The following is a 25,452-nucleotide window of genomic DNA, read 5'->3' on the forward strand; positions in this document are numbered from 1 at the left end:
TAGTTTGGAAAAGTGTCTTTCTGTGCGCTTCCGAGTACAGCATCTTCTCTTCTGCTGTCCAGCTGCCGTTCCTTCTAGGGAGTGAGACTGGCTCTAGCTCCTTGGGTGCCAGCGGATAACCGAAAATGCCCGACCATTTTTACACAAGTAGCCAATTGATGCACAAACCATGCCCCCGTTGTGCCTTCCTGCTTGGGGTTACAGTAGCTTCCCTGCTCTTTCTGGGAGAGCTTTAAAGACCCTTCATTTTATAATGCACTTAAAAAGAAAAAAAAAATACATATATACACACACTCTTGCTTGACCTTATTCTGCCTACATACGAGGCTGCCCTGTAGGCAAGCAGATGCTTGTAAGCCAGTGCTGCTCACTGTGCTCGAATGAATGAAACTCATGAACCCGTTTACTCATGGATACAAAGCATAATGAAAATAATGGTGCAACGGTAAGTTAATAAATGAAAGTTAATGGTATAAAATCTTATAGGTAAGGGGCACCTGGGTCCTTAAGCGTCTGCCTTCGGCTCAGGTCTGATCCCAGGGTCCTGGGATCGAGCCCCACATCGGGCTCCCTGCTCAGCGGGAAGCCTGCTTCTCCCTCTCCCCCTGCTTGTGTTCCTTCTCTCGCTATCTCTGTCAAATAAATAAATAAAATCTTAAAAAAAAAAATGTTAAAATCTTATAGGTAAGATACCCATTTAGGATTTTTAAAAAAATAACTTACTGTATCATCCCAACCATAGAAAAGAGCAGCATGCCATGGTCCCAGGTCTCACTGGTAGGGAGGGAAGGCAGGACAGGACTCTGCTGAAGCCCACACTCTGCAATGGGCCACGTAGCCTGCTGCATGATTCCCCTCACTAGAGCCTCTGTAAACTTAATGGATGCAGTAAGACCCTGTCATTATTTGGAGTCAGAACTGGAGATTTCTAGCATCTTAAAGGACAGAGGAAGGACGTAAAGTGTTACTGGCTGGGTGATGTGAGGATCAAACTGAATCTCATGCTATTATTTATTCTTCTATAATATGGAGAAAGTGTGTTTCACAGGGCTGTTTTCCTTATTAAAAACAGGCAAAATGAAACCTCACTTCTTCACTCTGCTACCTGTCATCCTTCCCCCATACATACATATCTATTTAGCCTAACTCTAAGGGGGTTTTACTTTTGCCCCCCCTCCCTGCTTAAGGTGGTTTTAAAAACCAGTCATTACTTTCTTGCACGATACATTTAAAATGATGGGTTGCAATAAAAAATTAATAAAATAATAGGAAATATCTACCACTTGGAATAAAGGTATTTTATGTACTAGATCACATAAAATAGATGTCAGTGTGAGTGATGGTTAAAAAAAAGACCAAACACTGTTGAAGGGTAAATAGCACTAAGAACCACGAGAGCAAGGGCACGGTCAAATTCCAGGACACTGATGGACTCCTTAGCTCATCTGAGCCCTGGTTTCAGCCAGTGTAGGTGAAAGGAGCTCTTACACAGAAGCAGTTCTTGCCTGGGAAATGTTTTTATACCAAAACTCTATACTGTTTCCTCAAAAAAAAAAGTTTATTTTAGAGTGAAAACATGTCACTACTATTTTTAAATCCTGGTGCATTCAGGTAAGTAGTCTTGGTACAGGATACAATCAAATCATGATACACTTCAGTGATTTTATACTGAGTCACATACTTAATATAAAGGCACATTTTACTGAATAAAAAAATATGTTAAATTCTTGAGCTTTTAAATTAGAATTTCATAAAGTGCTTTTCATAAAGTCTCATATATTATAGTAATTAAGTGGATAGAATTTCCCTTACAAAGGCACCTTGAAAAGTATTGGCACGTGGCATTTTGTCCTGCCCTTTTTTTTTTTTTTTTTGGTAATTTTGAAGTTTCTTCACATCTTCTACTTCATTTAAATTTCCCTTAATTCATCATCTGAATAGCCAGCCCTGTTATAGAGTAAGGTGAACTTTAACCTGTCACTTCAAGGTCAAGTTTTAGGCAGTTTTAGGAGTTCAGCAATTTCCCTAGTGTATAAACAGATTCTTAGCGATTTAAAGAAAATTCTATTCAAGTGGCGAATTTAGAGCCAAAAGACTAATTCAGAGTCCATGATTTGAGATGGTGTTTTAAACACATGCTTTATCTTCAAGGTTTTCTGCTCTTTTCTCAGGATTATCCGGAAATAAGTTGATAGCTGTGACAGGTATAACACTTACTTTATCCAATTGAAGAATTCCTCTGAAATATAAAAATAGAAATTAAATATTTCCTCTGTCTACAGTTTGATAGTAAGACAAGGCTACCTCAAGGATCTTTAGGCAGTATTTTCCCTTTTGTTACTTAAGTATCTGACCAAGGAGGAGGTCTCTGGATTGGATCCAAGACCTGTTTTGCAAGTTCAGTCTCATCCCAATCAAGATGTCAACAGAAGTTAACGTTGTTTATAGAACTGACCAAGCTGATTCTAAAAGTTCACAAGGGAGTATAGCAAGAACAGCTGCAACATTTTTTATTTTTTTTATGTATTTTTTTAAAGATTTTATTTATTTATTTGACAGAGACAGAGGTAGCGAGAGCAGGAACACAAGCAGGGGGAGTGGGAGAGGGAGAAGCAGGCTTCCCCCTGAGCAGGGAGCCCGATGTGGGGCTCGATCCCAGGACCCTGGGACCATGACCTGAGCCGAAGGCAGACGCTCAACGACTGAGCCACCCAGGCGCCCAAGAATAGCTGTAACATTTTTTAAAAAGAACAATGGGGAGAAGAGACAGTTGCCCGGTTTTCTTAAAGCAGTACAGTAATTAAAACCGTGCTACCGGCACGGCACTAGACAAAGCAGTGAAGAAGTCCAGAAATAACACGAATGTATGTGGGAATTTCGTTTATAATAAGGTAACGTTCTGATTCAGGGAAATGAAGAGGTATTTTAAGTTAATTGCTCTCTGTATTTCTGTACTGATGAAATCTTTTACTACCAGAAAGTATCCTTAGTACAACTGCCATTGATAAAAGTATACTGCAAATCTGGTTTTTAATTTTACACTGCGTCTCTTCCCAAAGAGAAGCCCGTAACAAAACATTTGGTGAAAGAACTATAAAAAAAAGTGGTTTTCTAGGTTTTCTAGTGGTTTTATATTTACATAATAAAGTTTAAAAAGGTCCTGAGCTTCCTGGAAGTCAAAGGAAAAAGGAAGAAACTATTAAGTTCCAGAATTTTCATTTTCAGAAAGAAATGGGAAATGGGAATTCTTCAGGGAAAACCAAACTAAAAGGTGGGAAGGATACTAATATTTCTTTACTCCGCAGGCTCTCTGCTTGCATGATGGCCTTTTAACAAACCCTTTAAGGGAGGAATTAGTTCAATGTTACACATGAAGAAATGGGAGTTTCAAAGACCTTACGACAAGCAAGTGGAAAAGTGAATGTTTGAATTGGGTCTTTTTTCCTATAAATCCTATGGCTTTTCCAACATAGTACAATATAATTTAAGCCAAAAACTGTGGCTCACTGTGTGAGATTTACTTCTATTCAAGACTACTAAAATGACTATTTAACTTCTTTTTTTTTTTCCTCTGAGTAAACTCTACTGCCAATGTGGTGCTCCCACTAATGACCCCAAGATCATGAGCTGCATGTTCCACCAAGTGAGTCGACCAGGTGCCCCCTGACTGTTTCACTTGTAAAAATGCTAACAATAAATTCACTTTTACATTTATAAAATAATTTCTTATGGTTAAAAAAATCAAGGGGCACCTGGGTGGCTCAGATGGTTAAGCGGCTGCCTTCGGCTCCGGTCATGATCCCAGGGTCCTGGGATTGAGTCCTGCATCGGGCTCCCTGCTCAGCGGGGAGTCTGCTCCTCTCTCTCCCTCTGCCCCTCCCCTGGCTCTGCCCTCTCTTGCTCACTCTCTCTCTCTCAAATAAATAAATAAAATCTTAAAAAAAAACCACTAATGCTGGGGCAACCCTCTCGGTCCCCTCCCTCCTTGGGAGCTTTGTACCATCACTTTGCTATCACTCAACAAACCTTGCTTTTTTTTAAAAAATAGAAACACTAATGCTGTTTCAAAAACAGTAATTACTTACTTGTATTCACAAACTGGGAAGAGCACCTTTAAGATGGTTATTACCATAGCTGCTCCTATAATTCCAACCACCATGACGTTGAGAAACATAAAGAATACCGGAAAAACACTGCTCCAGAACCGACACAGATCTTTTCTGAATTTTTCCATCCACTGACACATCACCTAAAAAAGGAGTTTTGATTAGACAAGCCAAGTATCATTCAATCTCTAAGAGACTTTAAAAATCATGTTCCAGTTTTGGGTGATGATAAAATTCTGTATCTTGACTGTGATGCTGGTTACATGGGTGCCTACATTTACCAATAACTGTACATTTCAAATGGGTGCATTTTATTTTAAAATGTACCTTGATAAAGTTATTTACAATCTTAAAAATTATGTTCTAATAATACAGGCATAGGAATGTTACTTTGTTATCCTTTACAATTATTTATACCACTGTCTATAAATTAAGTGGAAGTTATTGCTAAATGGTAAGAGGTTCGGCTAGTCTACGCAAAACAGACCAAAGGCAACCGTGGGTTTCTAATAGTTGGAGGACAACAGCAGAAGAGAAAGACAAACGTCTGTTTGTGGCTTTTGGCCCAGATGGGGAATTCACTGTGCACAAAACATGTTGTTGTAGTTAGAGAGTCAGAGGAGACACTAAGGCGCACGGATGGCGTGGGAGGCCTTGCTCCAAGGGAGGCAGGTGGGCAGGGTGAGGGTGCTGGCGTTCAGGCAGCAAAAAGTGACCAGAGTTTCTCCAGCAACCCCAAATAAGCAATCCCAACCTTCAGTGGGAACTTAAAAGAAGCCTCTGGAATCCTTTGAGACTAACCACAGACCTTGCTCACTTAAATAGAAATTATTTCAAGTAAGAGGCCTAGCTAATACATACAGAGGTATCAAGATACTCAGTCTGAACCCCGAATATATTTCCAGGCAGCCATATCATGCCCTTAGTAATACAGGAATACTTAATAGGTGGAAATAGACACTTACGTTTGCACCCAGTTTATTTAATCCTGGTAACAACTGCATGATTTTACCGATTAAAGTGGATGCCCCATTGTACAGATAAAGAAACTGAGGTTAGAGAGACTCAGAACTTGTCCAAGATCACACAACTAGTACGTGGCAGAACCAGAATTCAAACCCACGCGGTCCGACTCCTTGAAAGTACACCCTTCACCACGGGCACTCGGTCCCCGTGAAGATCCCGAGGGCACCGTGCGTGTGCACGCGCATGCGCCAGGTACCAGTCACAGAAGCAATAAACGGGAATATGGGAATGACCCTGGAACTGAAAAGCCCCCCGCAAAATGAAATCCAATGACTTGATAATCATTATCTGATTGTATTATTACATGAAACTTGAAAATGGGAAAACCTGAAAACCTCACACTGCAACAGCGATGAGTCCACTATTAATAACGATGTTTCACACTCGCAATCCTCATGGTTTCCACCTCATCTGGAATGCTATTTTCTTCCACAAATGTCTGTAATACAAAGATAATCCCAAATACCTGATTTACCTTATAGGAAGATGGAGGCTCTGCTCTGAGAGGAGTCTCAGGTAGTTTGCCAGGTAAAGCGTCTTCATCTACGGTGGTTTCCACATTCCTGATAAGATACTGGCTGGTGGTCTGCAGTGAGCTGACACTTTCTACTGAGAAGGAAGAGCCACGTTACCAAAACGCTAGCTACATGCTCCTGTCTCTCTTACTAGTTCTAATGTTACTGTGCCAAACACATGCAGGATACTAAGAATACATTTTGCCGTAGGAGAAAAAAAATAACATTTGATTGTTCATGTTTAAATGCCATAAACTCAGACAGTTATAGGAAGCTACACCAGTTATGATTCTATCACACAGAAAGCAGAAAGTCAAATTTTCAAAAAGTTCCATGTTTCAATAGAAAAAAATGAATACTTCTTTCTCTAAATGAACCTAAACAATATTCTTATTGTGTATTTGGTGACGATTGCCCAGAGTAAGGGTAGCTATTTACCACAAAATGTCACCAAGCAGTCATCACTGATCACTTTTTGTTTTGATCACTTTCTATTAAGACTCAAGATAGGTTCCGGAAGTTCTTAAATGGACATATAAAGTAATAGTGGTGTTATAAAGCATTTCTGAAAGAAGCCTACTTCCAAACACATTAACTACAGTTAGGAAGCTATCCACTAAAGAAATAATTTCCTTAACACTTTAAGTGACAGTCTTTCAAAGTACCTTTTTTGGAGAGGTTGGGAAGGGTAAAAAAAATGTCACTGTCTCGGGAAATAGAATACAGCATGCTTTCCTCCAAAGGTAGGGTATAGTTTGAATGTCTGAGTATTCCCTGGTTCTTAACTAAAATATCAATTTCAGTAACATCCTTTTGTTGAGCCTATGAAAGAAAAACAATTATTCTTTATTTTAAATAATGGCACAACCCCGTAAGACTCTAAAAGTAACTTTTCCTCCTTGTTCTCTTTAACTAAAAAACTTACCCTATTCACAATCACTCTGTATTCCCCACACTTTGAGGCATTTCATTAGCAACTTTAATCTGAGTGTTGTAGCATTCAGTGTTATAAGCTTGCTCTCCATCCCACTTCATTCCCTTCACTCACTCGCTCTATTTACTAATGTTTATATTTTAAAGTGATACAAACATGTATAAATATAATCAGTTTTTTTTTTTAAATTAAGAATTCAAATGCTAAACAAATGTTAAAACAAGTAAAAAATTCCAAATGATTGTATACAGGCAACATTAGGGTACCATTTTTCCTTATCAAGCCAGAAATAAATAATATAATAATACAACACATGCATAATACCCAGCATAAATCTTTAGAGTTTAATTCCCAACTAATAATCATATTATCTTACCTGTTTTCCATCAATCTCTACTACCTCTTCTTGAATGACAATTAGTTGCAAACTGGAACCAGATGTCATAGGCCACTCATGAACTAAAATCCTTACACTGACAATTCCAAAATATTCTTTTTCCTCCACATTTTCCAGATTTTCATTCTTCACTATAAAAAAAAGAAGGGACAGCTTTGAACAAAACAAATGCCACCAAATCTATTACTGAATTTGATTATTTTGATGACATTTACATGGAACAAGACAGTTGTGTTAACAATTTCTTTGCCTTTCTTAATCTCCGACTTCACTGATGTTACAGAATTTATGAAAATAAAGACAACTTGACAAATCTTCACAATGTTTACGGTCATTTGAAAAGGGAAAAACGCTTGATGGTCTTTAGACTACCACGCTAGCAACATCATTCCTATTCTTTTAGATGGTTTGTCAAGGAGGAACGAACAAGGCATAACTACCTAGAAGCAGGCCAGAAGACACAGCTAATCCCATGTTATAGTAAAGTAAGTCCATTCATTCATCCCTTCACTCATTCACAAAATCCAGGGATACAAGGGGCCCAAGCAGTAAGGACACGGAGTTGTTTTCTCAATTCTTTCTCCAGGAAGTGACCTGTTGCTGTTGGAGAGGGCAGGAATGGGGAAGAGGATGGGACAGCCCTGTAATCACTCCCCACTAAGGGACGATAGGGCAGGATTAGCTGCTGGTCATACCCCTCTCTAGCGAAGAACCCCCCCCAAACCCAGCAGTGGAGGAGGGGTGTGGCAGTGCAGCTGATCCACAGAGCCAGCGACTACCCTACGGAGGCAGAAAACACTATGCAAAAAGATAAATCAATATAAATCAATGAAACTAGTGCAAAAGGAACATTTAGTTTCTCAAACGTTAGTCCCTCAAATGTTATCGTATAAGGATTGTTAGCCAAAAACGAACCCAGATGGATATTCTGCATACAGATCCAGCTGTTTAAATGGATTCTGTGCCTTTATAGGGCTATTCCCCTTTATCTGGAATGTTCTCTACTACTCACTCGCTCCTCATCCATTTTTAATAAACTCCTACTTAAGTAGTTCTAGCTACTGTACCCCTATATCGCTGAGTTCATGCCTTTTTTTAAGCACTAACTTTCTTGCAGTGTAGCTCTTCGTTTATAAGCCTGTCTCCTTGACTAGGCGGCGTCCCCTTGACAGTATGCACCGGGTTTATTGTTCTATGGCTTTTGTTCAGTAGTGATTCCGTCCAGAATTATAAATGCATAATTTTAAAAAAATATGCCATCATAAGTTATCAGTACTATTCAAACACCGGTCTAGTGGTTCTAAATCCGACCAGCGCATCAGAATCAGCTGGGGAGTGGACCAGGGGCCAGAGCCTCATCTCCATCTCAACAAATCAAAATCTCTGGGGGGTAAGACTACCATTTCTAACTTTTTAAACAGGTACAGACATTTCCATTGAGAACCAAGTGACCTAACATTTTAGTTCAACCTAAGTCTTCACAAAACTGTTCCTCCTTGACGTCCTTGTTTCTGTAAATAAAGCCACCCTTCTCCAGACTTGCAAGGGCAGAAGTTACTAGGTTACATTTGATTTCTTCACCCTCATTTAGTTGCTTCCTTTGGGCCATTCCAGGTCCAGCTTCTCTTGTATTTGTCATTTCCATCCCCCCGCTACCTCCCCATCCAATATGTAGCTCATCAACTACTTGCCATCATAACAGTTACCTAACTATTCCCTTCTTTAGTCCCTCCCCTTCACAGCATTCATGTAACGGTGCCAGGTTAGTCTTCTGCAACCGAGTTCTGACGATACAGCCGCCTTGCTCAAACACCTGCAGCCGCATCCCTCTGACTTACCAGCTACTTCTCTGAATGGTCCTTCTTCAGGCTCCTTCTGGGGGAACTTGCTGCTCTTTTCTCTCTGGTCTGCCTAACCTCCCTCCCATCCTCTACGGCTCCGAACTGTAAAACTTGCCCTCTCCTGTGGTCCAGCTCAGCGTTTTCCCTGGTTGCCCACTGGTCTTGCTCACAGACCAGTAGGCTCCTCGTCAGCTTATCTGTCTGTCCAAAGGCTGGTGCACTAGGCCACAAGAGATTCAATGGATGAGAAAATGCAGTCATATAAAGACATCAAAGTGGTGACTCTTCAGCCCCCAAATCTGGCACCCCTGCTGTAGAATAAAATAAAATTAAAAACAAAAAAGCCCTTGATATTCTGACTTTCCTGACTGTGGTAGGCAGCTTTCAAAAATGGCTCTCCATGACCCCTGACTCCGGCAATTCATGTCCTTGTGTGATTCCCTCCCACTAAGTGTGGGCTGGACCTCGTGACTTATTCCTAACAAACAGAATAAAGTAAAAGTGATGGAAAGTCACTTCTGTGATTAGATTATAAAGGCTGTGCCTTCTGTCTTGTGAGTATTTGCTCCTACCGGCAGTCCCCCTGGTCCTCTCACTGATATAGCCGGCTGCCATGTTGTGAGACGCCCACAGAGAGGTCCATGCAGCCAGGGAATGAGGGAGGCCTGCAGCCAACCTCTTGCGAGGAATGGAGGCCTCAGTCCAACAGTTCACAAGAACTAAATCCTGTCAACAACCATGATTGAGCTAGGAAGCAGATCTTCCCCAGCTAAGCCAAGCTCAGGTTCTTGATCTACAGGAGCCATGAGATAATACTGTTGTCAGCTACTAAGTTTAGAATTAAACTGTTGCATAGCAACAACTAACTAATACACCTAACAAAGAAGAAGTTTTTAAAAGAATTAAGAAGAAGACTTCATGTTGTTGTTGTATTTGTTTTGAAGGTTGTTATAACTGATAGGATGGGCATTTACTTCAGCCATCAAAGAAACTCAATGCAACAACTGGGATGACCAGCAAGGTGACTGTCATACAGTCATACAGAGGGCAGCCAGGTCACACTCCGTGGCAAATTCCTAATGAATATGCCATCAATGGAATCATTACTTAAACCAATAACAGCACTTCTTTTCCTAGCTATGAGCAATTAGCTGGTTGTATACCAACCTTCTCACCGAGAGCCACTAGGAAAGATGTAAAAAAAGAAACACACACATATACACTCAAAACCCACATCTGTCTAGAGGCAGCGGAGAGCTAAAAAGTCAGCCAGCGCCCTCCCAAGGCATTTACTGATTCCCAAGCTGAACAGGTAGAGAAGCTGGAGAGCTCAATAGAAAGTAATGCCTCAGAGGCAGAGAAGCTAAATAGAGCTAAATGGGCAGATTTTGGCAGTCCCACGTAGAGGGGCATAACATAAAGATCATGGCTACAAAGGTATCTAGGACTTGTGACAAGATCCTAGAGAGAAGGGAAGAATAGAAGTGAACATTCTATGCAATCTTCCCCCCCTACCCCCCCGGCCCCGAAACATGCGCTGATTAGTAACTCAGGCTGGGCTGAGAAACTGAGCCTCTACCTAAGACACTAAGAAGAAGTTAAGCAGAACCTCTGGCAGGCTCATGACAGTGGGAGTGTGGGAACCACAAAAGGAGGGGCCCTCATAAACACCCCCAAGTTTTCACTTGGGACCTATGATGAGCTACATCTGAGGAATAACAGTTAATAAGAAATAGACTAAGCCTTACGAAGATGAGAATCCAGCCTTCAATCAGCCCAATCCTTGATTTAAAAATTAAGGTATTCTGCCCCTTATTATCATGACTGCCAGGGGTTAAAATAAAGTAAATCCTCTTTGGAGTAAGATAATATTATCCAGAGACTTTATAACTTTTCATACACAATTTCAAAAATAATATATTGAAGGAGAAGAATCAAAACAAAACAGATCCAGAGGGGCTCAAAAAATTAGACTGGGCAGACATGAACTTTAAATTTACTGAAAGTAATAGGTTCAAGAAAAACAGATGATGGGGCACCTGCATGGCTCAGTCAGTTAAGTGTCTGCCTTTGGCTCAGGTAATGATCTCAGGGTCCTGGGATCGAGCCCCACGTCAGGCTCCCCACTCAGTAGGGAGTCTGCTTTTCCCTCTGCCCCGTCCCCTGCTCATGCTCTCTCTCAAATAAATAAAATCTAAAAAAAAAGAAAAAGAAAAAAATAGGGGCGCCTGGGTGATGCAGTCTGTTGGGTATCTGACTCTTGGTTTCGGCTCAGGTGGTGATCTCATGGCCGTGGGACCAAACACCCCACTGCTGGGCTCATGCACAGTGCAGAGTGTGTTTGAGATTCTCTCCCTCTTCCCTCTGCCCCCACCCCGTTCATGCTCTCTCTAAAATAAATAAATAAATCTTAAAAAAAATAAAATAGATGATAAAATGGAGAATTTCACCAGATAAGTGTAAGCTATTAAAATCAAAATTAAAAATATAAAATAAATTGAAAAAAAAAAAAAAAGAGTTGGGCCAGTATCCAGGGCCTGAGGAGAAGATGGAAAATAAAGAAAAAAGAGGGGCACCTGGGTGGCTGCCTTCGGCTTGGGTTGTGGGCCCGTGGTCCTGGGATCGAGCCCCACATCGGGCTCCCCGCTTAGCGGGAGGCCTGCTTCTCCCTCTCCCTCTGCCTGCCGCTCTGCCTACCTGTGCTCTCTCTCTATCTCTCTGTCAAATAAATAAATGAAATCTTCAAAAAAAATTTTTTAGAAGAATAAAATGGACATCCTAGAAGTAAAGTCCAGTAAATGAAATTAACTCAATTAGGCAGAGCTGATGAATTCGTGTGTGGGGAGGATGAAAAGAAAAAAAAGGATAGAAAAAAAAAAAACAGAAAACAGTGTAAAATCTATATGGAACCCTGTGAAAACATACGTGTAAATGAAAAGCAAGAAGGGAATAAGAAAGAGGACTTGTGGCACTTTTTGAAAAGACAATGGTCAAAAATTTTTCCAGGAAGGCATCAAGTCACAGATTAAAGAACCCTACACCTGGGCACATCACAGTGAAACTACTGAAAACCAAAAACTAAGAAAAAAATATTAAGGGCAACCAGAAAAAAAAAAAAAAACAAACCCAACCTTAATTTATCCTCCCTGGAGCAACGAGCCTGACGCTGACTCGCAACAGAAACCACAGAAGTGAGAAGATCATGAAATTGGTCTTTAAAATGCTAATCTAGGGGCGCCTGGGTGGCTCAGTCATTAAGCGTCTGCCTTTGGCTCAGGTCATGATCCCAGGGTCCTGGGATCAAGCCCCGCATCGGGCTCCCTGCTCCGCGGGAAGCCTGCTTCTCCCTCTCCCACTCCCCCTGCTTGTGTTCCCTCTCTCGCTGTCTCTCTCTCTCTGTCAAGTAAATAAAATCTTAAAAAAAAAAAAAAAATGCTAACCTAGGAAGTACTAACCTGTTTCCCTACCCAATAAAAAGATCCTCCTAAAATGAAGGCAAAGTAAAGATGTTTTCAAACAAAAGCTCACATACTTCACAGCTAACAAATCTGCACTAAGTGGATTTCTTGATCCCCTACTAAGGGGAATTTTTTAGGCAGGGGGAAGATAAGCCCCAAGGGGAACAAGAAACACACACATACACGTTCATTCAGTGTCTATGTGCCTCTAGACAGATGTGGGTTTTGTGGTTCTTGTTCCCCTTCATTTATTTCTTCATTCAGAAAGGAATGAAGAGCGATGGAAAGGGCAACGATTAAGGTAAACATAAATGAGTAATGGATTACACAATATAGTAAGAACAATCATGTTACATAATTACGGGCATGTACGTAATATTAGAATTTAAGAACACAGAGAGTTAAAATGTAGGACAGTAACAACACCAAAGTAGAAAGGGAATAAATGGAGTTTCCATGTTCTGAGGTTCCTACTTTGTTTGGGAAGTGATAAAAATACTAGTTTATTAATCTCAGAGGTAAACATTAAAAGAATAGGAAAAGGGGCGCCTGGGTGGCTCAGTCGTTAAGCATCTGCCTTCAGCTCGGCTCGTGATCCAAGGGTCCTGGGATCGAGCCCCACATCGGGCTCCCTGCTCTGCGGGAAGCCTGCTTCTCCCTCTCCCACTCCCCCTGCTTGTGTTCCCTCTCTCGCTGTGTCTCTCTCTGTCAAATAAATAAATAAAATCTTAAAAAAAAAAAGGAAAATAATATAAAAAACCAACAAGATAGAGGCGAATGATGAAAGAAAAAATAACCCAGAAGAGGGCCAAAAGGAGAAGAAAAAGGGACATGGAATGGGGGGTGGGACACAAATAGGAAACAAATGATTCAGATTAAAGATTTAAATCCAAATATATTAGTTATTACATTAATATAAATAAATCAAAATCCAAAATGAAAGACAGATTGACAGACTGATTTAAAATAAGACCCACCAGTATATGCTGCTTATAACAGATTCACCTTAATTATAAGGACCCAGACAGATTGAAAGAAAATGGAAAGATACCACACAACAATCCACCTCCCTCCCACTTGTGCCTGGCCAAAAAGCAATTACTGTTAAAATAATATAGATAAAGCTGACTTTAAGGCAAAAATATCACTAGAGATAAAGAAGGCCATATTACAATGATAAAAAAGTCAATCTACAAGGAAGACATAATAGTTCAAATCTGTACGAATTTGGTAATATTATGTCAAAATATAGAAAGCAAAAATTGACAAAGCCGGGAGAGCAGACAAATCTACAGAGTAGAGATTTAACATACCATTCTCAATAACTGATAGAACAAGCAAACAAACAGAAAAAGCAGTACTTCTCTAACAGACTGAACAATATGATTAACAAAAAATTTTACCTGACATATATAGAACATCATATCCAAGTAATTATATGATGTACTTTCTTTTCAAGGACACACGGACATCACCATTTCTTAAAACTGACCATCTGCTAAGCCACAAAGCAAGTCTCTAATTTCAGGGGTTAAAATTACACACAGTGTACCTCTGATGATAGAGGTGGAAACAATAAAAACAGAAGTTCCAAAACGTTTGGAAATTAAGCACCTTAACTTCTAAATGACCCACAGGACAAGAGACTATCATGACAAATAACTGGAAAACACTGTGAACTGAATGACAATGAAAGTACGTAACAAATCAAGCACAAAATACAATTGTTTAGAGAAAAATTTACTGCCTTCAATGCATATGTTACAAGAATACTATACATATTTCTCATATTCTTTATTTCCTCCAAATACTGTGATACAACATAACATATAACATATTTGCTTGTCTTTAAACAACTCAAGATTTTAAAAGGTTAAAAAAATGTTATCTGGACATAAGGGTAGAAGAAACAGAAAACTAGAGAATTAGAGCAACAATTTATTTTTCTATTTTCTTACAGCTGTGATAAGCACTCCTCCAAGATTTTGCCTCGTACTTGTAAATCTCCACTTATTACCTCTCTGTACCTTCTTACATTGATATCAACCCACCAGAAATGCAGCTCCAGCCAATGACAATCTCATGAGAAAGAAATGTGAATATGCCAGGAATAACCAATATAAAGTAGGATTTGAATTTTAAACACATTAGTGTTATTATACATTCCAGTAATGATGTACATTATTAATTTAAGATGGAAATACATCACATCAAAGAACCGTGTTTCACGAGTTTAGTATTACTAAAAACAGAACAATTATGGAAATAATTTAGTAGTACTCACCTATCAAAGTCTGACAGCTTATTCGGGTTACACCACTATTTACAGGGAAGTCATTTACATATACCTGTCCACTCTCATAGGTTATGTTAAGAACAACCTTAAAATAAAGCAGCATATACATTAATTCCAATGGTTTATAAATGATGACAAATTCTTCATGTCAAAAATACATTATCTAACTAAATTAGATGTGCAGGGAAAAATAACATAGGCTGCCTACTACTTCGCTAAGTGATATATTAAAATATAATCAAAAAGAGACAAACCTGTTCTTTAGATACTTCCCCATCACCTTTCAGGGTAGTTACATTAATTCTGATGCTGTCCTGCAAAACATATATAAAGTGGATAGGTAATGCATTTCACAAAGTAAAAACAGCTCAGTTCTTTTTTTTTCCCCTCAACTATATTTATTGTATAACCGCTTATAACATCTAAAGAACATTTTTTTAAAAGCCAGCATTTTTATTTTTACAGCCTTTTTTATGTCCTCACAATTCCAACTTTTCATAATCTGTATTTCTTCCACTTAATTATGAAATATGTCACATTTATGAGCATATAATATGCAAATGTAGAGTTTAAAAAAAAAATAACACTCAAGTACCTACTAACTAGGTTAAAAACTCGAGTATCGTCTACACCTCACAAGTCCCCCGGGTGACCCTCTCTGTCCTGTTCCCCTCCCTCCCCTCAGAAGGAATCCCTATATTGTCTTCCACGTTAATCATTTCTTGCTTTTCTTTATAGTTTTACCGTGCTTGTCTCTCTCTAAACAATATGTTGTTTAGTTTTATCTGTTTCTAAGCTTTACGTAACACAATTTTGTATGTATTCTTCTGGAACTTCTTTTATTTAAAACTGTTGATGCCTGCAGCTGAAGACATTTATTTACAGTGCTGTATAAAAGCCCATCAAATGATTACCAATTTACTTATGTGTTCCACTATCAATGGACATTTGAGTCTTTTCCAATTTTTTTGTTTTCATAAACAAAACTGCTCTAACCCTTCTTCTTCTTCGTCTTTTTTTTAAATTTTTCTATTTTTCCTAGTAATCTCTACACCCAGTGTAAGGCTCGAACTCAAGAGCTGCATGTTCCTCCAACTGAGCCAGCCAGGCATCCCTGCTCTAACCCTTCTTCTTAAATATGTCCCCTAGTGTCTGTGGACAAGTATGTACTGTGCACAGTCCGCTTTAGTGCCTCTCAAGGTATGCTCAAAAGCAGTTACTCAAATATTTAAGTTTATTAATGACCTGCTTTCTAAAGAGAAGAAAGCACAATTTTAAGAAGTATTCACCAATACTCACAGGAATTACAATTTGTCATTTGTAAAGCAAATCCGTCCCTAAGTTTATTCACAGTTAGACACTGTTATCCTAGAATAAAAAAATATTTTTTTCCTGGGGGGTATTCCTAACTTAGAAAATAGGAAAATTATTCATAATCAAAATAATATACAAGTGTATCTCTTGGCACCGTGACTATCTCTAATACTTTATATATTTCCAACAAATGAGAGAATAAGACTGAAGTGATTTTATGAGGTTGAAGTGATTCTACTCAAGGAACAGGACCCTAAGCATGGAAAGCCTATACCATACATTTGGGACACTTGCCAACTTGCATGGGGGCCTATGAAGCTTCAGAATCAGCCTGGTCCAGGTGCCTGGGTGGCTCAGTCGTTAAGCGTCTGCCTTCGGCTCAGGTCATGATCCCAGAGTCCTGGGATCGGGTCCCACATCAGGCTCCCTGCTCGGCAGGAAACCTGCTTCTCCCTCTCCCACTCCCCCTGCTTGTGTTCCTGCTCTCGCTCTCTCTCTGTCAAATAAATAAATAAAAACTTTAAAAAAAAAAAGAATCAGCCTGGTCCATCCTAATCTAGAACTAAGCATAGGCTAGAACCAGTACACTCATCTCTAGAACAAACCAACATTCAGTAAGTCATCAAACTGGTGGTTATATTTTTTTGTGTTCTAATTCCAGCCAAGAATTCCTCTTTTCAAACTAGAGGATCTGTTAACTATACACTCTATTGTTCTTCTAACAGCCAGAGATAACCCTCCAATGATCGTATTCTAAGAAACCTTTCCCTAGCTTCTGCCTTTCAGTAGTGAACATACACTATATTGTTAGTAATTTACTGCACTTACATATATCACTTGCCTAGTAAAATCTGGGGTTTGTAAAAGACAATTAACAGATACTATCCTGCTGTATTTTGCAGGAACCAAATTCAATTAAATTTTTTGCTCTTTCGAAATGATTCCATTTCAGAGGAGACCCTAATCCCTTACTGCCTCCTGGGCCCAAGTTTGGAGATAGGTCATATTTCTTGCTCTTCCTGAGAACCTCCAACTGAACTGGAAGTTCAAGACTGTGAGCCAGGATGACGGATACTTAAAAGAGTGGGTGGCAGAACTGAAGTTTCTACCCACCCATTTTCAATTCTTCCTCTAACTCCTTCACTCACAAGATGCCCAGCTGGTTCACATGGCTTCCTAAGGACAAAGGTAATAGATACCGCGTTTAAAATAAATGAATTAAGTCGAGGCGCCTGGGTGGGTCAGTCGGTTAAGCGGCTGCCTTCGGCTCAGGTCATGATCCCAGGGTACTGGGATCGAGCCCCGCATCGGGCTCCCTGCTCGGCGGAGAGCCTGCTTCTCCCTCTCCCTCTGTCTGCCGCTCTGCCTACTTGTGCTCTCTCTGTTAAATAAATAAAAATCTTAAAAAAAATAATAAATGAATTAAGTCTCAGAGAAATATATGAAATAAATATTTACACATATAATATGTGTCCTCTGGATGCCTCTCTTTGGTGACCAAGTTATTTTAGTATTAGAAGAATGTACTATAAAAATTTGCATTATTTTACAATCTGGGTAACCTCGACTTCTAACAACTGCACATGTAAACAAAACAGAAAAATGCCTATAATCCAGTAGATCTGCATCACTGAGAGAATTTTCCTGACTTTGTTTTCTTACATTCAGATCAGGTTAGATACAAAAATGAACACATGAACAGACAGGTGATAAAGCATAAAGCAAGTACAGTAAAATATTAATGGTGGTCTAAGTTTGCACTATTCAATATGGTATCCAATAACCACATGTGGTTATTTGCATTTAAATTAATTAAAATTAAATAAATAAAAGTTTAAAAACCAGTTCCTCAGTCTCCCTAGTCAGCCACATTTCAAGCACTAACCACAGCAGTCCAGTGGCTACTGCAATGGACAGAGCAGACAAACACCATCAATACACCAAAGTCTACTAGATGGCACTCATCTAACGTGGTGACCACCATAACATTCTTTCAAATGTTCTGTACATTTGAAAATTTTCAAAATAGGGGTGCTTGGGTGGCTCAGTCAGTTAAGTGTCCAACTGCTGATCTCAGCTAAGGTCTTGATCTCAGGGTCTTGAGTTCAAGTCCCGAATTGGGGCTTAAACATTAAAAAAAAGAAAGGAAAAGAAAAGAAAGGAAAAATTTAAAAATAAAACACTGAACAATTTAGATCAAGAGGCTTCAGCTTCCCATATAAACATTTCCAAGGAATGAGAGTCTCCCTCTCCCTGCTCAGCATTCTTTCATCTATGAAATTCTGAGTTTAGATCTGGACTTTCCAAAAGTGGAAGGAGGGCACAAAAAGGGAGAACTGAAATGATGAGCTCACTAAGCTCACAGCTCAGTATACTTTCAGCTTGCAGTCAAAATGCATTTTTCTCAGACTATAGATTTAAGTATCCTTGGATTCACAAGTGATTATGATGAATCTTTAAAATTTGGAAAACAATGGAGTTCCAGAACTTTAAGAATCATTTCATTTTTATTTGGTCTCTTGGCGCTCACCAATCACATTCATATTTTTGACCAGTTGCACTGTGGTCCATATACAATTTCAGATACAAGTGGTTCTTATGGCTTGCATTGTTGTGCCTTCTTGAAATGTCCCAGCAGAATTGAAAGTGAGATATCCTCGTTATTTTTGTTCTCAGAGAGAGTAATGTCATTAAAAGTAAAAAAAAAAAAGTTTTTTAAAGTGATATTTATGGTGTAAGTCACCCCTGAATTTAGAGTATTCAAGTCTTGACCAGTAAGAAAAAGTATACCTGTATTGTTTCTTTTCATTCTGAGAAAACTCCTATTTTAAAATCTTCAAACTTTTCCCAACCATAGATTCAATCGATGAACGGCAAATACTGGTTTATTTAAGCATGACTCCCCGGCAAAAGCGAGAAGAACCAAACACCCTCTAGTACAAGGGCGCAGTGGTTATCCAACTTTAGCTAGCTTCAGAATCACCTGGGGGGCTTGCTGACACAAATTATTGGGCCCCACCCCCAGGGCATCGGATTTGTGCGTTTCCAGCCGGTTCCCAGTGGATGCTGGTGAGGCTGGTCCCGCCACGCTTAAAGATCCACTCCTCCTAACATGCACCAAAGAAAGGCACGACGTCAGGGTTAAGTGTCGGGTCTCCAGCCCTTCTCCTGCCCCGACGACCCGGCGTTCGCGCACCCCCGAGCCCTGCACGCCGTGGGGAAGGCAGTGCTTCCCGCCGCCGCGGGAGCAGACAGGTGGCCTGGAATCGCTCTTGTTCTTCACCCAGCCACTTCCACATTTCCCGAACACTGCCTGGCCCCAGTGCCGGCTCTACCCCAGGAAGGCGCCATTACAAAAGCCTGAGAGCACTTGTGATCGCGTACTTTCGACGGCAAAACCCCCTCCGGCTGGCAACAGTTGGGACTGCCGTAAGAATCCCTAAGTTTCGCGGCACTAGGCTTAACCACACATTAAGTAACCCTTTTCGCTCTCTCGCCGCCTTCTCCCAGGCTGCCCCCATTTCCTTGGATGCTTCGCCCCACTCCTCTCTTGGGCACCCGGACCCCTGCCCCTGGCCCGCCGGCCGGTGGCAAGAGGCGTCGATGCGGACGCCAAAGTCCCACGGCTCCGGCCCGGGCCTCCCCGGAGGGGTCCGTGCGAAGGAGCGGCCGAGCCGCGCCCGCTTTGCCCTACCTTCGGGGCTTGGGGCGGCAATGGCAGCTCACTGGTAACCGTCATCAGCCACCCGGCGGCCGGCAGCGCCGCGAGCAGGAGCAGCCGGAGGGCAAACGGCGCCGGTGGAGAGCCCTCCATTTTGGACAGGCCAGCGGCTGCAGACAGCCGGGAGCTGAGGGCCGAGCCAGCCCGAGGGGCGGTGTCAGGGGCGGGGCTGGGGGCGGGGCGAGGCTACCGCGGGGTGGGACCCTGGGGGGACGGGGCGGGGCGGAGGCGAGACGGGCTCGGGAAGGAGCGGGTGGCAGCGGACGGCTGGGGCTCCGGGGAAAGCGGGTTGCGCATGCGCGCCGCCGCGAAACGTCGGGGGGTGGAGTCAAGCTGGGGAAGGTCTGCTTTGGTCATTAGACTGGCGGTCTGGATTGGAGAGAAGTACCAGTCCGAGGGAGTGAAAATGTTTTCATTGACATTATTTTTAAAATTAGTATATACGCTAAGGAGACTAGTATGTATACGTATGCACATAGCTGTATCTCTGTGTGTACATATTTTACATATGTATAAAATGAAAATAATGGTAATATCGCAGAAAACTATACATTATAAACAGAATATGTCACGTTTAGAGGGGGAATTTTATTAAATCGGTAGTTCTCACCCATGACTGCGCATGGGAATTGCCTGGGCAGTTTTAAAAATTACTGACTCTGGGGTCTCACGGGACACCGGAGTGTCTGATTTAGTCTGGGCTGCTGTTCCGGCATCGGTGGTTCCCCAAGTGATTTACTGTGCCAGGGTTGAGGATCAACCACGCATCAGATGTTCAACATTCAGCGGATCACTGTGAGACGCCATGGGAACAACACTCAACAGGAAACCACTCCACCTGGGCTCTGGGGGCTTTTCTAGTCAGTTCCTTAATCTACAAAATGAAGATGGTAGACTTTTCTTACCCCTTTCATATTTTTAAAAAAATATTTTATGAAACTATCTAAAGCAGAGAATGCCAAGAAATTCAGGCATTTCAGATTAATAGGATTGAATATTGATTGAGAACTTGGAGACATTGCCATTCAAGGCGGAATAAGAAACATTTAACCTTTTTTTTAAAATAAAACTTTGGACATGGAAAGAACACAAGTCTCTCTCTTAGCCCTTCTTCTTTATCAACCCCTCTCCCCGTGGATACTTTTCTAGCTAGGGTAATTATAAAATCTTTGTAGGGTGTACTACAAAATCATTCAACTAACTCCTTGCCTACTGTGAGATATGCAACAACATTATTAACTTGCAAGTGGTTTCTGCAGTGAAGTCCTACCCACTCTTGGGTTCCAACTACAACCACCTGGTTTTTCACTCTATTTCAGACTTCTGGGATTAAAAACGAATCTGGAGATCAGAACACATGACATGTGGATCTGCATAATTTGAATTAGTAATATATGTATAAGATTTTAAAGTACATTTATATGAAAAAGTAGACAGGGAAAGTGAAGTAGCCTGTTTCCCAACAGATCGCTCCCCATAGTCTGACTATCCATTATCCGTCCACTTGTTTAGTCTCCATAGCTAGCTCTGAGCTCCCGGAAGGCTGTGGACAAGAAACAGTAAAGAAGCTTGCTAGAGTTGGAGTTTGTTGGAAGTTTTGGAACACACCAACCGGCAATTGTCTGCCACACCAACTAAGTGTCCTACAATTTAATTCAATTCTGATATTATCTACCTAGAGATTGCATCAGATCCCACAGGATAAGGGATCAGTCCCCTGAGACAGCCCCTGCCTACTCTCACCCACACATACTTCAGATGCCAATTGCAAGCCCAGGTTATTACCTGTGCTTTTGACCAATCAGCTACAGAGCATAGGTTCCAATAACCCCCTCCTTGGATTGGATTAATTTGCTAGAGCGACTCATAGAACTCAGGGAAACACTTACTTATATTTGCCAGTTTGTTAAAGGATATAATAAAAGATAGAACAGCCAGATGGAAAGAGATGCATAGGGTAAGGTATGTGGGAAGGGGCAGAGCTTCCATGCCCTCCCCAGGCACACCATATTCCTAGCACCTCCCACTGTTCACCAACCTTGAAGCTCTCTGAACCGTGTACTTATGGGATTTTAATGGAGGCATCATCAATCATTAACTCCATTTTTAGCCCTTGTCCCATTTCAAGAGTATGAGGGGCAGGGCTGAAAATTCTAAGCTTCTAGTCACATCTTGGTCTTTCTGGTGACCAACCCTCATCCAGGAGCCAGCCAGAAGCCCACCCAGAGTTACCACAGTAGAACAAAAGACACTCTTATCACCCAGGAAATCACAAGGGTTTCAGAAGGTCTGTGTCAGAGACAGAGTCAAAGAGCAATATTACGGATACCTGACTGGTTCAGCTGGTAGAGCATGTAACTTTTGATCTTGGGGTTGTGAGTTCAAGCCCCATATTGGGCCTAGAACTTACTTTAAAAAAAACAAAAAGAGGCGGCGCCTGGGTGGCTCAGTTGGTTAAGTGTCTGCCTTCCACTCAGGTCATGATCGCAGGGTCCTGGGATCGAGCCCCGTGTCAGGCTCTCTGCTCGGTGGGAAGCCTGCTTCTCCCTCTCCCACTCCCCCTGCTTGTGTTCCCTCTCTCGCTGTGTCTCTGTCAAATAAATAAAATCTTAAAATAAATAAATAAATAAAAATAAAAACAAAATAAAAAAAAAGAGAGAGAGAGAGACCAATCTTAGAACAAGAGATGCTCCTAGTGTTCTTATCTCTTAGGAAATTACAGGGTTTCGGGAGCTCCATGCCAGGAGCTGGGGCAGGGACCAATATATTTTCTATTAATTCACAGCATGTCTTTTATATGCAAAACAACCAATCCAGAGCCCATATTCTGAATCCCTTCTTCCACCAGGCTTTTACGGTCCAGGAGGCAATATTCCTCTGTCCTAATCATCCCAGGACCAGGTACCAGACAACTAGAGACAGCCTATAATATACCCCAGAGCCCACTGATATTATTCAAACTAGCCAGTTCTAAGCCTGTTTATCCTACCTTGTCTCACCTTCCCCCCATGGAAACCACAATAAGGACTCCTGCCTATAGTTTCCTCTTGGCTCCTTCCACCTCCTGACCAACCCTGATATTTTCTATTTGGCCCTGCATGGCATGTTGTGCCCCCCCACCCCACCTCTTTGGGAACTGTGAGTAACAAACTATCTTTTCAGTGGCAATCATCTCCTGACCTGTTGGCTTCACCATACATGAATAATAATAAAACCTACATTTTATTTTTTTTTAAGATTTTATTTATTTATTTGACAGAGAGAGACACAGTGAGAGAGGGAACACAAGCAGGGGGAGTGGGAGAAGGAGAAGCAGGCTTCCCGCAGAGCGGGGAGCCCGATGCGGGGCTCGATCCCAGGACTCTGGGATCATGACCTGAGCCGAAGGCAGATGCTTAACGACTGAGACACCCAGGCGCCCCTAAAACCTACATTTTAAAACACCATACTAATATCTACTGAAAAGGCCAATGCTGTAATAATCACAACAAAGAAAAGGCGGTTGAAGTTCTTGACAAGGCAGATGAAGAAGCAGGTAAAGATTGCTTCCAAAGAGGGCAAAATGTCCTGCTTTCTAGCCAGCTAGAAATGTTCTCTAGCCCCTGGACTGTCACTGTCCCAGATATCTTACTGTAAATGTTATGATAACAGTGACTACGATGAATCTCAGTTCACCAAACTGAGATTCCTCAGGATGTGAGGAGAAAAAGCAGGAAAAGGAACAGATAAAGAAAATCATGCTGGGCTTGTCAAGCACATGAATGCTTCTGCACCATATAATATTATATTTGATCATAAATATGTGTTTTTGTTGTTCATACATTTAATCATTTAAAATCATGATTTTACTTTTGGCAATTTTATTTTATTTTATTTTATTTTTTATTTTTTTTTTTTTTTAAGATTTTATTTATTTATTTATTCGTGAGAGACAGAGCGAGAGAGAAAGGCAGAGGGAGAAGCAGGCTCCCTGCCGAGCAGGGAGCCCGATGTGGGACTCGATCCCAGGACCCTGAGATCATGACCTGAGCCGAAGGCAGACGTTTAACCATCTGAGCCACCCAGGCGCCCACTTTTGGCAATTTTAGTAAGGCTACAGACATTTGAATGTGATTGTTCAGATCAGTATATGAAATGATGTCAACAAAGAAATTCGTCATAATGGTTGGTGATGTTGATATTCGGAAGGCAATACAAATTTACTAATCTTTTCTCTAGACTAAATCTACTTTAGTAGTTACATTTGGTAGAATTGTGAAGGTTGTATCTCATTTCTTTTCACCTATGTATCTACTATGTAAACCACTTAAGTATTTATACCATTAGAATTCAAAGTGTAATACGATGCTGACAAGCATAAACTATATAACATCATGAAATAGTATTTTTCCCATGAAGGTAGAATATTTGATATTTAGTGATATATCAGTGTGTATATGTGTGTATATATATTCGGTATAGCATAATTTAAAGATATAGCAAATTACACACTGAAGAATAAATAAGGTATTCTATCTTTGGCTTAAGATATCACACCTGGGCCTCGAGTTTGCTAAAGAGTCTGGCTATATCATTTATGGTGATTAGTGTATCACTTTCTATGTATCTTTTCATTCCTCGTATTTATTATGTCAATTTCTAATTCTCTTTGAATAGTCCAAATTTGTCTTTAAAAATTATTTAACTTTTCCAAATCCTCTCTTTTTCTTGATCTATTTCTTTTAAGCATACACAGAAATTTTTTTTTTTCAATTTAAATTCAATTAATTGGTGCACCTGGGTGGCTTAGTCGGTTAAGCTTCTGCCTTGGGCTCAGGTCATGATCCCAGGGTCCTGGGATCAAGCCCTGTATCATTAGGCTCCCTGCTCAGAGGGGAGCCTGCTTCTCCCTCTCCCTTTGCCTCTTCCCCAGCTTGTGCTTCCTCACTTGCTCTCTGTCAAATAAATAAAATCTTAAAAAAATAAATTCAAGTAACATATAGTGTATTATTAGTTTCAGAGGTAGAGTTCAGTGATTCATCAGTCTTATAGAATACCCAGTCCTCATTACATCACATGCCCTCCTAATGTCCACCACCCAGTTACCCCATCCTCCCACCCTCTCCCCTGCAGCAACTCTCAGTTTGCTTTCTATGATTAAGAGTCTCTCATGGTTTGTCTCTGTCTCTGATTTCATCTTGTTTTATTTTTCCCTCCCTTCCCCTATGATCCTCTGTTTTGTTTCTTAAATTCTACATTATCAGTGAGATCATATGATAATTGTTTTTCTCTGATTGACTTATTTTGCTTAGCATAATACCCTCTAGTTCTATCCACGTTGTTGCAAACAACAAGATTTCATTTTTCTGTGAGGGCTGAGTAATATTCCATTATAAATGTACACACACACACACACACACACACACACACACCCCACACACCTTCTTTATCCATTCATCTGGGCTCTTTCCATAGTTTGGCTATTGTGGACATTGCTGCTATAAACATTGGGGTGCAGGTGCCCCTTCCGATCACTACATTTGCATACATAGAATTTTACCAAATATTATCCTGTAATTTCTAGTCTTACTATTAAAATTATATTGGGAAAAGATTAGCATATGTGCTGCCTAAGTGAGCACTATATTGGGAAAAGATTAGATGAGTTTTATACAGTATCCAAAATAGCTGTACCACTTTATATTCCCATCAACAATCCCATTGTTACTTTAATTTGTATTTCTTTAATTAATTGCCAATATTCATTAATTCACTCAACTGATATTTATTCACCCATTATGTGGCAGGCTGTTATAGGCACTAGGGATACAGCAATAAACAAAACTGGCAAGATTGGCTATAGCC

General features: G+C 40.7%; 1 protein-coding gene across 2 annotated transcripts; it reads right to left on the bottom strand.

Annotated features, from left to right (window-relative positions):
* Positions 1–1,539: 1,539 nt before the first annotated feature.
* On the bottom strand, positions 1,540–19,766 carry GINM1 (glycosylated integral membrane protein 1). Of its 2 annotated transcripts, none has more exons than XM_036075040.2 (8): positions 19,582–19,766; positions 14,828–14,887; positions 14,562–14,658; positions 6,958–7,109; positions 6,313–6,469; positions 5,608–5,738; positions 4,086–4,249; positions 1,540–2,239 (listed from the first exon to the last, which is right to left on the bottom strand). In XM_036075040.2, the coding sequence occupies exons 1-8, from the start codon at positions 19,699–19,701 to the stop codon at positions 2,128–2,130; spliced, it is 993 nt and encodes a 330-aa protein (XP_035930933.1). In that variant the 5' UTR covers positions 19,702–19,766; the 3' UTR covers positions 1,540–2,127. The 2 variants fall into 2 exon arrangements, with proteins under 2 accessions (XP_035930933.1, XP_035930932.1); XM_036075039.2 differs by having other exon boundaries at positions 5,608–5,741.
* Positions 19,767–25,452: the final 5,686 nt, after the last annotated feature.

The sequence above is a fragment of the Halichoerus grypus genome, chromosome 9 (assembly GCF_964656455.1).
Source record: "Halichoerus grypus chromosome 9, mHalGry1.hap1.1, whole genome shotgun sequence".
Lineage (NCBI taxonomy): Eukaryota > Metazoa > Chordata > Mammalia > Carnivora > Phocidae > Halichoerus > Halichoerus grypus.